Source organism: Bufo bufo, chromosome 8, assembly GCF_905171765.1.
Source record: "Bufo bufo chromosome 8, aBufBuf1.1, whole genome shotgun sequence".
Taxonomy (NCBI): Eukaryota; Metazoa; Chordata; class Amphibia; order Anura; family Bufonidae; genus Bufo; species Bufo bufo.
This window is the reverse complement of record NC_053396.1, coordinates 14,161,868-14,179,441: the sequence shown is the minus strand read 5'-3', so window position 1 is coordinate 14,179,441 and position 17,574 is coordinate 14,161,868. Positions and strand designations below refer to the sequence as shown.

Below are 17,574 nucleotides of genomic sequence, written 5' to 3'. Positions count from 1 at the left end.
GTGCACGCAAAATAAAAGGTGCAATTAGTCATATTATAAATAAAATAAAAATGGCAACAAAAAAAAAAGACACACATTCTGTGTTACAAACTTGGGATTGTTCCCAGTAAAGATGCAACGTGATCGCGTCTCTGTGGTCAAGTATAGCTTCCATTGCTTCCCATCGTCCAAGCACAGACAGGATTATCAGACAGAATTCACAAGACCCAATGGTCTAACCAGCAATAGGGGGATGCTTAGGACCAGAATTTGGTGCCTGCTATTGTGATTTACAAAAAAAAAAAAAAAAAAAAAAAAAATACTCAAAAATGATTTTTTTTTTTTTCCCTACTAGGGAATGTGAAATTAGAGAATCCCTGAAAAATTTGAATAATAAACATTAAAATAAATAATGTAATATTTTCTGTTAGTTTGTATCATGGAAAAATAGGGTAAAAGCTAGAAGATCTCCCTGGGAACCCCTTACTCACTATCTATATACCTTATTACGGCGTATCGTCATCGAGGGGGTTCCTCCGCTTGGCACCCCTCCCTCTCTATGAACCAGGGCAACTAGAAAGGCCTGTCCATATATATTACAAGGACTGCCATTCATTTGCATGGCATGCAATACTACATTTCCCCAGTAGTGGCCGCTGCAGAAAAACCACATGGCTGGGAGCAGCATCCCCTGATGATCTCAGGTGATCACAGGATCAGCTTAATTTCCAAAAAGGGATATCCACATGAAACCACCCATTTTATAGGGATGCTTGGTCATGGAATGTCCCCTTCACGTGTCGCATATACCTATAGCTTTTACCCTGGTAATATTCCATCACTTTATATCTTGTTCCAATAGCAGACACCAAATTGAAATTACTATTGCGGACTTTGTAACTTGCTTATTGCTTGAACGTATTTTGTATAGTGTTTGCCAAGCCAAAAGGGATGGTGAGAGGCTTCTCCCTGTTCACGAGTATACAAAGACACAGGCGGGTTTAGCTCTCGGCCTGGGCCTGCTCTCCTTTCGAAGCATGGTAGGACTTGCTACAAGAAGTTACGTGTCGATGAAAACTGTCCCTCCACATAAAGCGCTTGCCACATATATTGCACTCATAAGGCTTAATCCCAGTATGTATTTTCATGTGGCCGACCAAGTGATGCTTCATTTTGAACTTCTTACCGCACACCCCGCATCCATAAGGTCGGAGGCCGAGGTGCATGCTCATGTGTCTATCCCGCTGGCTCTTGTGCGTAAAGCTTTTTCCGCACTGGCAAGGATACAGTTTATAGACGACTGCAGTAAAGCCAGAGGATGACGATTCTTCTTTAATACCGGTAGAAACATCCAAGCCTTCCCCAAAGCCTCCTGAGGTGCTTTCTGTGCCGTGTCCCTCAAGAGGTTCATCGCGTTCTGCCGAAAACTCTTCCATAGATGATCCGTAAAAGTCAACATGGTCGTTGTAACGGTTGTTGTTGCCGCTGCTGTGTCCTTCCGGCTCTGCTACCTTCTTATTACAGAAGTCAAAACTGTCTACAACACCTGAAGACTGGATCGGAGGGTCAGCCTGTGTCAAGTTGACAGACTCGGAAACATGGTCCTCAAAGGGTGGGTGCACTTCCACACCTTCACATTCCTGCTCAAACCTTTCCGGCTTTACTTGGACCCACCGTTTGTGAGCCATGATGCTTGGCTTGATGTACAGAGGACGGGAATAGTGATAGTCGGCACTGTCGCTGGCACCCTCTTCCCCATCTTGGCTGGCCATCTCTGTACTCAACTGGTCGTGCTCAGTGGAAGAGTTGCTGGGCAGGTATTCATGTTCAGTGAGTTGAGACGATAGTTCATCATCCTTTGGGCTGTCATCTTCATTCTCACCATCTTGTATCTCCTCACCCTTCCTAAACTCTGGCTGGGCACACGAAATCTCGAAGTTTTCGCCTATACCGTTGTAGTTGCTGCTGCTGGGAGACTGGTGGTCATTACTGATGCTAGATTTCTGACACAAAAGCGTTGGGTTACTTTCCAGGAGCTCCGTGCACTTGTCTACGACATGCCACATCTGAAGGAAACTTGCTGCAGTCAGATAACTTACAATCTCCTGAGGGGGCAATGCCAGCCTTCCAGTGTATGAGGACAAGAGGATGTTCTCAAAGACCCTGGGGTTCATGACGTCAGGAAGTACCACCCTCCTGCTGTTTTTAAGCAAAACCTGGTCACAAAAATATGGGGAGCTGGCTGCCAAGACGGCTTTGTGGGCTCGGAAGAGGTGGCCTTGTACCACAATGGAAATGTCACATAACTGTCCCAGTTGGCGCTGCTGATTCAGCTTCTGAAGGATGGTATTTGAGAAATCTGGAAACTCGACACGGAAAGTGTTCATTCCAGGCTCCATCTCATCACAAGTGCTCTGTGGTTCTACAAGGAAGGAAACACAAAGGTGGTGAAGAACCTCAACAGTTGCAAAAGGTACCTGTCCTAATGGATCTAGTAGGATGTACGTTTGTCTACCCAGTTCAATTACTGATATGGTGTCAAGGAGACCCCTGAAAGAACACATGTGGAGACCACAAACACATCCTGGCGTAACTACCATAGCGGCAGACCATACGACTGCTATGGGGTCCAGAACCAGAGGGGGCCCAGTCTTAGTTGGGATTATCTCCTCTTCTACTGGAGGTGAACACTTGGTCAGGACTCTACCCTCTAAAGGAACAACATTTAGCAAATAAAACTGTGGAAAAATGGCCCAAGGGTCATTGAAAGGGGTCTAGGCAGAAACCCTTCTGTCCTGTGGGGGGGGGGGGGGGGCTGGTTTGATCCTTGCTATGGGGCCCTTACTTCTCTATGTACGGCACTGGGTAAACCCCATACTGTCTATACTAGTTTTACAAGGTTTGTTTCATAGCCCAGGTTATTAAAGGGTTACACCAACACTGCAAAACTAAACGATTAGGGGCACACCTGACGGTACAGAGAGGAGTGCAGGCCTGGTATCAAAAAAGACAAGCATGAACTAAACTAGAAAAAGAACCTCCAACCTTAATAAATCATGTTTTATTCTTGGAGGTGCGGCTGTGTTATGGTATTTCTTTTTCTAGTTTAGTTGAGGGTTACACCAACACCCTACATAGACTACGGCTGCAGCATTGCCCCATACGTGGGTGAGAACCAAGGAGTTGTGCAGGACATACTCTGCCACTCATGCATGTTACCTAGTAGAGGAAAATAGGTGAGACAACCATCCGACACGAAGAGAGTGTCATATACGAGTCATTTTATTTAGGACGTGTCATATCCGGCATGGACAGCCTCTTTGAAAGGCTTGTTCCAAGTATTACACTTATAACCCTATCCACAGTGTAGGGGAGAGGCATCGAAATGGTAGTGGTGGTTCCACTGCTGGGAGTGCTGCCAAATCATGAGAACAGGGATCCTGTCTGTCCCCCCCCCCCCCATACAAATGGAGCTGGGATCGTGCATGAGTGCTGACGCTCACATCATCTCTATGGGACCGCCGGAGATAGCCAAGCGCTGAACTCGGCTTCTCTTCAGCAGTCCCATAGAGATGAATGGAGCAACCACTCCATTTATACTGGACGAGGGGGGCAGAGAACCCCTGTCCTCATGATCAAAGGGGTGGGGTTTGACCTCTAGGACTGGGACTTCCAACGATCATGAGAAAGTTGGAATCTTGGGACAAACCCTTTAGTGTTCATTCTCAACTTCCTGCTTCATGAATGGGATGCAAGAGTGCAGTGAAGACTGACACTTAGACTGCCAGAGCAGTAGGAGGGCAATGTAATGTTACTTATCAATGTAGATTTATGTGTAATTTGGATTCCATAGAAACCTGGAAAGCAACCTGTATGAACAATGTGATGGTCCTCTTCTTAAAGTGTGCCTAGCCTTTTAAATAATGTTATTATAAACCATAAATGCCATATTACTAATTTTTGTAATATACTTTATTGTTTTCCTCCATTTTACGCCCAAATTTCAGGTGTCTACTATATAGCACCGGCTCGAGACACCCAGTACAGAAAGTCTCGGGACGATCCAGCTTGGCCTAAAGATTTCATCTGCTGGAGGCTAACCCTGTTGATAAGGGGGTCACATGACATTCACAATCCCATAGAAGTGATTGGGGCCCACGCCAGTTGAGGCTACCTGTGTTGACAAGTGGGTCACGTGACATTCACAATCCCATAGAAGAGACTGGGGCCCACGCCAGTCGAGGCTACCCCTGTTGATAAGGGGGTCATGTGACATTCACAATCCCATAAAAGAGACTGGGGCCCACGCCAGTCGAGGCTACCCCTGTTGATAAGGGGGTCATGTGACATTCACAATCCCATAGAAGAGACTGGGGCCCACGCCAGTCGAGGCTACCCCTGTTGATAAGGGGGTCATGTGACATTCACAATCCCATAGAAGTGACTGGGGCCCACGCCAGTTGAGGCTACCTGTGTTGACAAGTGGGTCACGTGACTGTTGTACACTCCATCAACTCCTGTCCCAGCGTCACCCAAAAGTTGACTAGTGGGAATTCACATCATGTGAATTCCCCCTACAGCTGGTATCAATAACTTACCTACCGCGCAGACATGAATAAGCTGTGTACTTCCTGCCGGGGCCAACACGCGCTCACATTTTCCAAGCAAATCCAGACGAGTGCAATTTCTTAAAAGCTAGAAGTGGAAAACAATAAAACACAGTTAATAACCAAGACGTAATGTTGTCACCCACAGCATGATTAGTACTGTGGGGCCCCGTTCACAAGTGCATATACTGTAACCGTCCCTAAGGCGTCTATGATGAAAACGCAAACCAACAAAGTCACTTCAGCATGTCTGCCGGAAGTTACTCCATGTGCATTCCATTTCTGTATTTCCGTTCTACAAAAAAATAGAACATGTCCTATTAGGGTCCATTCAGACGTCCGTAGCGCATTGTGGATCCGCAATACACCCGGCCGGCACCCCCCATAGAACTGCCTATTCTTGTCTGCAATTGCGGACAAGAATAGGACATGTTCTATTTTTTTCCAGAGCCGCGGATCGGAAGATCGTGGGCGCGCTCCGGAAATGCGGATGCGGGGAGCACATAGTGTGCTCTCCGCATCCATTCCGTCCTCATAGAGAATGAATGGGTTCGCACCCGTTCCCCAATTTGCGGAACGGATGCGGACCCATTATTCAGACATGTGAATGGAGCCTTATTGTCCGCATTCCGGACAAGGATAGGACTGTTCTATTAGGGACCAGCTGTTCTGTTCCGCGAAATACGGAATGCACACGGACGTTATCCGTATTTTTTGCGGATCGGTTTTTACGGACTGCAAAATACATACAGTCCTGTGCATGAGCCCTAAAAGAGGGAGAGGGGTCCCATGGCGAGGAACACCTTTCTGTGATGTTCATACACCCTTATAGCACAGGGGTTATCTTCAGAGGGGGGGGGGGGGGTAATGATTTTACACTGACAGCTTTAGGACAGGCCAAAAACACGTCTGCGCAAGTGAGGCGTGTGGTCCTCGGCAGTGGCGTGCCAGGTGGGGTTCGCTCTGGGTGCCAGCTGTGAAGGGGCGCCACAGCACATGTTGCAGACAGCAGGCTGTCAGGTAAGAAATGAACAGCTATAGGACCCTTCTCCGGATGCCTCTTTTCCGCATCCAGCACGGGCCCAGTCCTCTGCTCGCCTCCTCCAGCAAGCAGAGGACTGGAGAGTGGGCGGGGCTACAAGCCTTACATTGTAGGGCAGGCATCCTCAAACTGCGGCCCTCCAGCTGTTGTAAAACTACAACTCCCACAATGCCCTGCTGTAGGCTGATAGCTGTAGGCTGTTCAGGCATGCTGGGAGTTGTAGTTTTGCAACAGCTGGAGAGCGGCAGGTTGAGCATGCCTGTTGTAGGGGCACAGCTCAGCATCACCTAAGCAGCTCCTCTGAGATCAGAGCATTTCATGCGCTGAACCGCGCAGGGCAAGGGCTTTTTCTGCAGATCCGGAGACGTACCGTAAAACAGGCTAGGGAAGTGCTAAAGCCCGCCCATCAGTGCCGGTGACGTCACCAGGAACACTGCTAGGCAGAAACCTCCGCCTAGCAGTGTAAAAATGTAAGCAAAAAAGCCCTTGTCCTGAGCAATTCAGCTCATGAAATGCTCTGATGATTATATCAGGCGGATCAGAGGGGTGAAAAGGGGGATATGTCCAGGTTCAACTGTGAACCCGGACAACCCCTTTAAAGTATGGGGGGGGGGGGGCAGAGAAAGGACCCGCCCCGGGTGCCAAACACCTTAGGTACGGCACCAGTTCTGCGCTTCCATTTTTTTCTTCTTTCTGTTAAGCCGCAGTACGCCTCTTACCTATAATGGGCTCCATCGAGGATTCTGTCATTTTGACCTGGAAAATAATTTCAAGAGTGAAACGTTGACAAAATTCCCAACTGGCGGCTTGTGGTGCACGTGGCTAAATATTTATTTATTTATTTTACTCATTCAAGTTTTGTGGTTACATTTGGCATATGAATCAGGAAATGTTCCCACCGAATGTAGCCACAGGCACCAACTGTAACCCACACTTCATAAGAGTTTCCTTTCAGTAGTGCTCGGGGGACGGGCGCTGCCATACTTTCTTTTTCCGTCTGCACGTCAGGCCTCATGGACACCACGGCATTATTTTTGCGGGTCGGATGCAGAAGCATTCATTTCAATGGGCCACCAAAAAATGTGGACGGCAGACCCGTGTGCTGTCCGCATCCGTACGTCCATTCCGGGGCCCCACAAAAAATGTGGACGGCAGACCTGTGTGCTGTCCGCATCTGTACGTCCATTCTGGGGCCCCGCAAAAAAAAAAGATGTCTGTTTTGCGGACAAGAGTAGGCACTTCTACAATAGGGCCTGCAGAAAGTGCGTGAAGCACACGGTTGGGATACGAAAGTTACATTGTCAATCACTAATACGGACGGGCAGAGCGGCGACACATGTAATGTATATACATATCATATAGAACGACACGTGTAATGTATATATAAATATCATAAAGACCGACACGTGTAATGTATATACATATGATATAGACCGACACGTTGTGTAATGTATATACGTATGATATAGGCCGACACATCGTGTAATGTATATACGTATCATATAGTCCGACACGTGTAATGTATATACGTATCATATAGTCCGACACGTGTAATGTATATACGTATCATATAGTCCGACACGTGTAATGTATATACGTATCAGACTGAGACGTGTAATGTATAGACGTATCATATAGGCCGACACGTGTAATGTATATACATATGATATAGACCGACACGTCGTGTAATGTATATACGTATGATATAGACAGACACATCGTGTAATGTATATACGTATCATATAGGCCGTCACGTGTAATGTATATACGTATCAGACTGAGACGTGTAATGTATAGACGTATCATATAGGCCGACACGTGTAATGTATATACAGTACATATATACGCTGACACGTGTAATGTATAGACGTATCATATAGGCTGAGACGTGTAATGTACAGTCGTGGCCAAAAGTTTTGAGAATGACAAAAATATTAGTTTTCGCAAAGTTTGCTGCTAAACTGCTTTTAGATCTTTGTTTCAGTTGTTTCTGTGATGTAGTGAAATATAATTACACGCACTTCATACGTTTCAAAGGCTTTTATCGACAATTACATGACATTTATGCAAAGAGTCAGTATTTGCAGTGTTGGCCCTTCTTTTTCAGGACCTCTGCAATCCGACTGGGCATGCTCTCAATCAACTTCTGCGCCAATTCCTGACTGATAACAACCCATTCTTTCATAATCACTTTTTGGAGTTTGTCAGAATTAGTGGGTTTTTGTTTGTCCACCCGCCTCTTGAGGATTGACCACAAGTTCTCAATGGGATTAAGATCTGAGGAGTTTCCAGGCCATGGACCCAAAATGTCAACGTTTTGGTCCCCGAGCCACTTAGTTATCACTTTTTCCTTATGGCACGGTGCTCCATCATGCTGGAAAATGCATAGTTCTTCACCAAACTGTTGTTGGATGAAGTTGCTGTTGGAGGGTGTTTTGGTGCCATTCTTTACTCATGGCTGTGTTTTTGGGCAAAATTGTGAGTGAGCCCACTCCTTTGGATGAGAAGCAACCCCACACATGAATGGTCTCAGGATGCTTTACTGTTGGCATGACACAGGACTGATGGTAGCGCTCACCTTCTCTTCTCCGGACAAGCCTTTCTCCAGATGCCCCAAACAATCGGAAAGAGGCTTCATCAGAGAATATGACTTTGCCCCAGTCCTCAGGAGTCCATTCACCAAACTTTCTGCAGAAGATCAATCTGTCCCTGATGTTTTTTTTGGAGAGAAGTGGCTTCTTTGCTGCCCTTCTTGACACCAGGCCATCTTCCAAAAGTCTTGGCCTCACTGTGCGTGCAGATGCGCTCACACCTGCCTGCTGCCATTCCTGAGCAAGCTCTGCACTGGTGGCACTCCGATCCCACAGCTGAATCCTCTTTAGGAGACGATCCTGGCGCTTGCTGGACTTTCTTGGACGCCCTGAAGCCTTCTTAACAAGAATTGAACCTCTTTCCTTGAAGTTCTTGATGATCCTATAAATTGTTGATTGAGGTGCAATCTTAGTAGCCACAATATCCTTGCCTGTGAAGCCATTTTTATGCAACGCAATGATGGCTGCACGCGTTTCTTTGCAGGTCACCATGGTTAACAATGGAAGAACAATGATTTCAAGCATCACCCTCCTTTTAACATGTCAAGTCTGCCATTTTAACCCAATCAGCCTGACATAATGATCTCCAGCCTTGTGCTCGTCAACATTCTCACCTGAGTTAACAAGACGATTACTGAAATGATCTCAGCAGGTCCTTTAATGACAGCAATGAAATGCAGTGGAAAGGTTTTTTTTGGGATTAAGTTAATTTTCATGGCAAAGAAGGACTATGCAATTCATCTGATCACTCTGAATAACATTCTGGAGTATATGCAAATTGCTATTATAAAAACTTAAGCAGCAACTTTTCCAATTTCCAATATTTATGTAATTCTCAAAACTTTTGGCCACGACTGTATATACGTATCATACAGACCGAGACGTGTAATATATACGTATCATACAGGCCGAGACGTGTAATGTATATACGTATCATACAGACCGACACGTGTAATGTATATACGTATCATACAGACCGACATGTGTAATGTATATACGTATCATACAGACCGACACGTGTAATGTATATACGTATCATATAGACTGAGACGTGTAATGTATATACGTATCATATAGACTGAGACGTGTAATGTATATACGTATCATACAGACCGACACGTGTAATGTATATACGTATCATACAGACCGACACGTGTAATGTATATACGTATCATACAGACCGACACGTGTAATGTATATACGTATCATACAGACCGACACGTGTAATGTATATACGTATCATATAGACTGAGACGTGTAATGTATATACGTATCATATAGACTGAGACGTGTAATGTATATACGTATCATATAGGCCAACACGTGTAATGTATATACGTATCTTATAGACCGACACGTGTAATGTATATACGTATCATATAGGCCGACACGTGTAATGTATATACGTATCATATAGGCCGACACGTGTAATGTATATACGTATCATATAGACTGAGACGTGTAATGTATATACGTATCATATAGGCCGAGACGTGTAATGTATATACGTATCATATAGGCCGACACGTGTAATGTATATACGTATCATATAGACCGACACGTGTAATGTATATACGTATCATATAGACCGACACGTGTAATGTATATACGTATCATATAGGCCGACACGTGTAATGTATATACGTATCATATAGACTGAGACGTGTAATGTATATACGTATCATATAGACCGACACGTGTAATGTATATACGTATCATATAGACCGACACGTGTAACGTATATACCAACAATGTAAAAGGAGGGCATATTGGGCAAGTGCTGTATATAAGCATGCAGTCATGGGCCAGTAGTTACATATGACATGTATGTTGATGTAACATAGGTAAACTGTACACTATATGCACTACACATATAACACTGGTTTATTAGCTCTACGTTTGGGCCACATTTGTACACATAGTCACAGCCGTTGTTCACACTACCTGTCCCGGCCGCAGCCCCTCCTCACATCCCAGCCCGGGGTACGGAGACCGCCAGCCGCCGGAAGTGCTCACATCGTTCTCAGGCCCCGACTGACAGGACCACTTCCGCATCTCCCGCTCAGAGCCCCGCCCCTTCTAGCCTGCTGATAAACGGCACGTGATGTAGCTCCGCCCCTCGGCAGCAGTGGAGGTTGATGTTATTCTTGGGCTGTAGCTTCTATGGGACTACAACTCTGGTTGGCACAACACTGCTGGGAGTTGTAGTTTTAGAACTGAGAAGTAGAAAAGTGTATGGAGTTGAAGTTAGAAAGTCCTGCACTCAGGACGATGGGCAGAGTAGGGTCTAGAGTGAACGGGCTTCACACTGAGGAGTTTTTGGTAATTGATTATATTGGGGCTTGTGCCAAAAACCTGTACATGAATGGAAAGGACCGATACCTGGATTGTATATGGCGCCCCCTGTCTGTGCTTGTGGTGTTCAGCTAGCAAGGTATCCCTAGTCCACTGTGTCCAGAATTTACAACCCCCCCCCCCCCTTCCCCATTCTATGGTGTCCAGATCCTATAATACCCCCAGTCTATGGTGTCCAGATCCTATAATACCCCCGGTCTACGGTGTCCAGATCCTATAATACCCCCAGTCTATGGTGTCCAGATCCTATAATACCCCCGGTCTACAGTGTCCAGATCCTATAGTACCCCCGGTCTACGGTGTCCAGATCCTATAATACCCCCAGTCTATGGTGTCCAGATCCTATAATACCCCCGGTCTACAGTGTCCAGATCCTATAGTACCCCCGGTCTACGGTGTCCAGATCCTATAATACCCCCAGTCTATGGTGTCCAGATCCTATAATACCCCCGGTCTACGGTGTCCAGATCCTATAATACCCCCGGTCTACGGTGTCCAGATCCTATAGTACCCCCAGTCTACGGTGTCCAGATCCTATAATACCCCCGGTCTACAGTGTCCAGATCCTATAATACCCCCGGTCTACAGTGTCCAGATCCTATAGTACCCCCGGTCTACAGTGTCCAGATCCTATAATACCCCCGGTCTACGGTGTCCAGATCCTATAGTACCGCCAGTCTATGGTGTCCAGATCCTATAGTACCCCGGGTCTACAGTGTCCAGATTCTATAGTACCCCCAGTCTACGGTGTCCAGATCCTATAGTACCCCCAGTCTACGGTGTCCAGATCCTATAATACCCCCGGTCTACGGTGTCCAGATCCTATAATACCCCCGGTCTACGGTGTCCAGATCCTATAATACCCCCGGTCTACAGTGTTCAGATCCTATAGTACCCCCGGTCTACAGTGTCCAGATACTATAGTACCCCCAGTCTACGGTGTCCAGATCCTATAATACCCCTGGTCTACAGTGTCCAGATCCTATAATACCCCCGGTCAACAGTGTCCAGATCCTATAGTACCCCCAGTCTACAGTGTCCAGATCCTATAATACCCCCGGTCTACGATGTCCAGATCCTATAATACCCCCGGTCTACAGTGTCCAGATCCTATAGTAACCCCAGTCTACGGTGTCCAGATCCTATAATACCCCCGGTCTACAGTGTCCAGATCCTATAATACCCCCAGTCTACAGTGTCCAGATCCTATAATACCCCCGGTCTACGGTGTCCAGATCCTATAATACCCCCGGTCTACAGTGTCCAGATCCTATAATACCCCCGGTCTACGGTGTCCAGATCCTATAGTACCGCCAGTCTACGGTGTCCAGATCCTATAGTACCGCCAGTCTACAGTGTCCAGATCCTATAGTACCGCCAGTCTATAGTGTCCAGATCCTATAGTACCCCGCCAGTCTATGGTGTCCAGATCCTATAGTACCCTAGTCTACAGTGTCCAGATACTATAATACCCCCGGTCTACAGTGTCCAGATCCTATAATACCCCCAGTTTACAGTGTCCAGATCCTATAGTACCCCCAGTCTACAGTGTCCAGATCCTATAGTTGTCACGGATGAGAGTGGGGGAAACCCTCATCCGTGCGATGTTATGGAATCGGGTAGCTGCTAGGCCAGGACCACAGGATCAGGGAGCAGGTCACCTCCTATCACGTCCCTAATGCTGACCCTGACTCCTAACTGTATGAGCCAACCCAGATGGTAGGAGGGCTCATACTCCGGAACCTAGGGTCCCTACTATCCCTCAGGAAAACCCTGTGCAAGGAGCAGGGTAAGACGACCTGTTCCTCCAAGACACGGATGGACAGGAGTCTCACTGGCCAAGCTGCAAGGAAGGGGGAACATATACAGACATATGGATATGGCAGGTGAACTACACCAGTTCCAAACCTACCTGCCACAGCCTCACTGACTGGAACCCATGTACCAGTACTGCTGTCCACACAAACACTAAGGACACAGCACACACATGTTAAACACACAGGTAACCAGGACATCCATAGCTGCAATAAACATAAAAAGTATAACAACATCAACTTAACATCATGAATAATTTTTATGACCACAAGGGTGGCCCTCACTGGACAGATGGTAAATGAACCAGGAGGATGACTCCAGCATAAAGCATGGCTGGAGTACCCCTCAGACTTCTGGCTTCCAGCAGGAGCTAAATAGCCCAAGCAGCCACACCCACACCAGGGAAGGAGTTACCTTGTCTGGTGATGAAAGGGTTAAGTGTCACTTAAAGGAGGAGTGTACACAGAACAAACTCCCTAACACCAAACATAGAAAGTGAACACTTAAAATCACACGTTGCCAGAGGCAACCGCATGCCGTGACAGCGAGCCGCCTAGCCACCAGCTCCAGCTGCTACACTGCTAAACACACTATGTTGCCAACGGCAACCACACGTGAGGCAACAAACCCAGAGCACTCGCCTGTGGTTGACAACGTGGAACAAACCGCTGACAACTGCATGCGACCAAAGAGTCACGACCATAACCATGGTCGTGACAATAGTACCCCCAGTGTACAGTGTCCAGATCCTATAGTACCCCCAGTGTACAGTGTCCAGATCCTATAGTACCCCCAGTGTAGTATCCAGATCCTATAGTACCCCCAGTCTACACTGTTCAGATCCTATAATACCCCCAGTCTACAGTGTCCCGATCCTATAATACCCCCGGTCTACAGTGTTCATATCCTATATTACCCAGAGTCTACAGTGTCCAGATCCTATAATACCCCCGGTCTACAGTGTCCAGATCCTATAATACCCCCGGTCTACAGTGTCCAGATCTCATAATACCCCCAGTCTACAGTGTCCAGATCTTATAGTATCGCCAGTCTATGGTGTCCAGATCCTATAGTACCGCCAGTCTATGGTGTCCAGATCCTATAGTACCTCCAGTCTATGGTGTCCAGATCCTATAGTACCCTAGTCTACAGTGTCCAGATACTATAATACCACCAGTCTACAGTGTTCAGATCCTATAGTACCCTCGGTCTACAGTGTCCAGATCCTATAATACTGCCAGTCTACAGTGTTCAGATCCTATAGTACCGCCAGTGTACAGTGTCCAGATCCTATAGTACCCCCGGTCTACAGTGATTAGATCCTATAATACTGCCAGTCTACAGTGTTCAGATTCTATAGTACCGCCAGTGTACAGTGTTCAGATCCTATAGTACCTCCAGTCTACAGTGTCCAGATCCTATTGTACCACCAACCTACAGTTTCCGGATCCTATAGTACCACCAGTCTATGGCAATGAGTTCTTATGATACCCTCAGTCTACAGGGTCGAGATTCTATGGTACCCCCATTCTATGGCATCAAGATCTTATGGTACTGCCAGTCTATGGCATCATGACTAAGAACACGACAGTTCGAAACGCGTAGATCCGGGGAACCGGGGAACACCAGTGTTTTTTGTGATTGCTGTACTCACCTGGATTCTTGGTGACATTAAAGACCGGGACTTTCATACTATCTACCGTAGTGCTGGAGCATTTCTTTCATTTTCTCCTGTTTCCAAAAGGACTGGTTTGAGTCCGCTCCGTGCACCGCCGTGCAGGACGTTGAGGTGAGCTGGCTACAACCCTTTCTATACTATGGCATCATTTCTTATGATGCCCTCAGTCTACAGTGCCCCAATCTATTGTGTCCAGTTCTTGTTCCCTCAGGTGTCCAGATCTCACATAATTCCACCTTTGCATGGTGTTCAGATCGCATGGTACCGCTAGTCGATGGCTTTAAGATGTTATGGTGCCCCCAGTCTATTGCATAGTACATATGATACCCTCAGTCTATGGTGTCCATTTCTTATGATACCTCCAACTCTAAAGTGGAAAAACATCCAAAAGCAGCAGGCTGAGGAGCGCAGGACACCACAGGGTTTCTTTATTCATGTAACACGTTTTGAAAGCATGAGTATTTCTTCATCAGACACAATTAAAACATAGCATGGAGCACAATTTATACAAGTTCAGGCTACACACAAAACCTAGACCGGATAAAAACCGGAACAGGGCAATAAAAAATGTATACAACTCTTTTACACTCAATAATAACATAAATAATAAACGCAAATAGGATGAATGTTAAAAACAAGCAAATAACAATAAAAAGTAGAAGATATATATGATGGTCCAGGTACATTTTTTTATAAAAATAAAAAGCCATGGACCAGATGTACTTGACTTTACGACCTGACTCGCTCAATGGTCTCATTGAGACCCTAGCGTCAATAGGGAGGCTTATTGGACCTTCCGGCTACGGACATTAATGCCGGAGGGTCTCAAATGCGTTACATGAATAAAGCCACTCTGTGGTCTCCTGAGCTCCTCAGACTGCTTCTTTTGGACGTTTTTTCGCTAGCTTCGGGGATCCCTCTGCATTACCAGCGGTTGGCGCTGCGGTTAACTTCATTCCTTCCCTTAGAGGGTCCATATGCCTTTCAGAGTTGTGCCTCCTTTTGTACAACTCTGTGTGGTGAGCCACATTACCTACCTTCTCTTCTAGGGTTCTGTGCCACCATGGAGCGCCATGTTTTTTTTTATTTCTCTCCTGCAGCGAACCGACTCTATAGGGTCCCAATCTTATGTTACCTCCAAGTCTATGACATTGAGCTCAGTCTGTGTCATCATTTCCTAAGAAGTCCTCAGTCTACGGTGTCCAGCTCTTATGATACTTCTGGCCTAGAGTGCTCCAGTCTTATGGTGTCTCCAATGGTGTCGGTACCCCAGATTTATGGCATCCAGATCTTGAAGGTACCTCTTAGCATGTGCTGTCTAGTTCCAAATATACACACCCATCTGGGGCGCCGAGCTGTGGCAGCAACCAATAATTAGCACCTCCCAAACCTGAGAGCAGGTGCCTCAGCTCACCCGTATTACCTTAAAGGGAACCCGTTCTGACATATAAAACCAAACATACCTTAATGCTCCTTTACCCTGATAGTTCCCTTTTCGACCGATCCATAATCTTCTCAGGACTAACCTGTCCTATTTTATCGCCCTATAACGCTTTTCCGCCTTTTATGCTAATTAATAGAAGAGTCATATCTTACATGCTTGACCAGAGAAGAGTCATATTTTCTCTGAGTCAAGCTCCTCAGCTCCGCCTAAGAAACGCCCCTACAGATAAAATCTCGCGTGAGCTTCCTTGCTTCGAGTCAAGGTAAGCATGCCCCCTAACCGTCCCCTCTTTTGTTAGATTGACAGCCAGCAGTGTGGCCGGGATCGCCTCGGTCAGGCCCGATCCCGTCTCCGGCTGCCGCTGCTAGCCTGGTTTTAGCGGCGCACTGCGCATGCGCGAGACTTGCGCCATCCCGGTTGCGCTGTCAATCTAACAAAAGAGGGGACGGTTAGGGGGCCGTGCTTACCTAGACTCGATGCAAGGAAGCCTCATTTGCATACGACCTGCGGGGGAATAAATGTTGTTTTACAGCGATCATGCCCCTCAGACATCTTACACAAGAACATCATTAGAAGCCAGATGTTTACAGCTTTAAGGTACTGCTGGCGGTTTATGATCCATTTTGGTGCTGACAGGTAACCTTAAGTAACCTGTTTGCAGATGTTCCTTTTACGGTTGTGCTGGCACGAGACACAGTTTTCGTAACCTTTATGGGTAATAACTTATCTGTATTTGTTCCTTGTCTACAGGCATGTCAGCTCTGCCCTTACTCTGTTCTGTCAGGTATAGAGTCTAGCAGGTTATTTGGCAAGACTAACTGGCCCTAAGGGCTTTTCGATGTTTACTTGGTTGGAGATCTCTATGTTTTTTTTTCCCAAGGCTCTCAATTCGGGTTTTCCTGGTTGGCTGCTTGTGTCACTGCCTGCTGTTGTACAAGGATACCTTTCTCAACACTGCAGGGACTTGTGGTGGCTGTGCAGGTATATACTGGTTTCTGAGGGACACTACCCATATGACATGTCTTTACGGATTACCTTGGCCTGATCTATTTGTAGACCAAAATGTTCCTTGTAATGTTTCTTTATATTTAATTTAATTGGCGGCGGACCGATGAAGCTCTCTATGACGCTTTTACTTTACCCAGGCCGTTCTGAGATTGTTTTTTCGTCACATATTGTACTTCATGACACTGCTAAAATTTGGTCAAAAAAGTAAATTTTTTTGCATAAAAAAAAAAATAATTTACCAAATATTTTGAAAAATTATCAAATTTCTAAGTTTCAGTTTCTCTACTTCTGTAATACATAGTAATACCCCAAAAAATTGTGATGACTTTACATTCCCCATATGTCTACTTCATGTTTGTATCATTTTGGGAATGATATTAAATTTTTGGGGGATGTTACATAGCTTAGAAGTTTAGAAGCAAATTTTGAAATTTTTCTGAAATTTTCCAAATCCCACTTTTTATGGACCAGTTCAGGTCTGAAGTCACTTTGTGAGGCTTACGTAATAGAAACCATCCAAAAATGACCCCATTTTAGAAACTACACCCCTCAAGGTATTCAAAACTGATTTTACAAACTTTGTTAACCATTTAGGTCTTCCACAAGACTTCATGGCAAATGAACATAAAATTTAAGAATTTAGATTTTTTGGAAAATTTTCCAATATAATAAATTTTTTCCAGGAACAAAGCAAGAGTTAACTGCCAAACAAAACTCAATATGGGTTGCCCTGATTCTGTAGTTTTCAGAAACACCCCATATGTGGTCGTAAACTACTGTTTAGCCAAACAGGAGGACATAGAAGGAGGGGAACGCCATATGGTTTTTGCAAGGCAGATTTTGCAGGACTGGTTTTGTTTATACCATGTCCCATTTCAAGCCCCCCGTTGCACCCCTAGAATAGAAATTTCAAAAAAGTGACTCCATCTAAGAAAGTACACCCCTCAAGGTATTCAAAACTGGGTTTACAAACTCTGCTAACCCTTTAGGAGTTAATGGCAAATGGAGAAACAATTTAGGAATTTCTATTTTTTTGAAAATTTTCCATTTTAACC

General features: G+C 45.7%; 1 protein-coding gene across 4 annotated transcripts; it reads right to left on the bottom strand.

Annotated features, from left to right (window-relative positions):
• Positions 1-362: 362 nt before the first annotated feature.
• Positions 363-14,072, bottom strand: ZBTB43 (zinc finger and BTB domain containing 43). 4 transcript variants are annotated; one of them, XM_040404865.1, is made up of 4 exons: positions 14,044-14,072; positions 10,164-10,435; positions 4,578-4,674; positions 363-2,401 (listed from the first exon to the last, which is right to left on the bottom strand). In XM_040404865.1, exons 2-4 carry the CDS (start codon positions 10,272-10,274, stop codon positions 981-983), a joined length of 1,629 nt encoding a protein of 542 aa, XP_040260799.1. In that variant the 5' UTR covers positions 10,275-10,435; positions 14,044-14,072; the 3' UTR covers positions 363-980. The 4 variants fall into 4 exon arrangements, with proteins under 4 accessions (XP_040260799.1, XP_040260800.1, XP_040260801.1 ...); XM_040404866.1 differs by lacking the exon at positions 14,044-14,072 and adding an exon at positions 6,348-6,384 and having other exon boundaries at positions 10,164-10,287; XM_040404867.1 differs by lacking the exon at positions 14,044-14,072 and adding an exon at positions 6,348-6,384 and having other exon boundaries at positions 4,582-4,674; positions 10,164-10,287.
• Between the last annotated feature and the right edge of the window lie 3,502 nt (positions 14,073-17,574).

Coding starts and splice junctions, on each gene's coding strand:
- ZBTB43 (XM_040404865.1), bottom strand. CDS start 10,274: ATGCGGAAGTGGTCCTGTCAGTCGGGGCCTGAGAACGATGTGAGCACT. Junction 4,675..10,163: donor AGGGGCTGCGGCCGGGACAG/GTAGTGTGAACA, acceptor TTCCACTTCTAG/CTTTTAAGAAATTGCACTCG. Junction 2,402..4,577: donor TATTCATGTCTGCGCGGTAG/GTAAGTTATTGA, acceptor CCTTCCTTGTAG/AACCACAGAGCACTTGTGAT.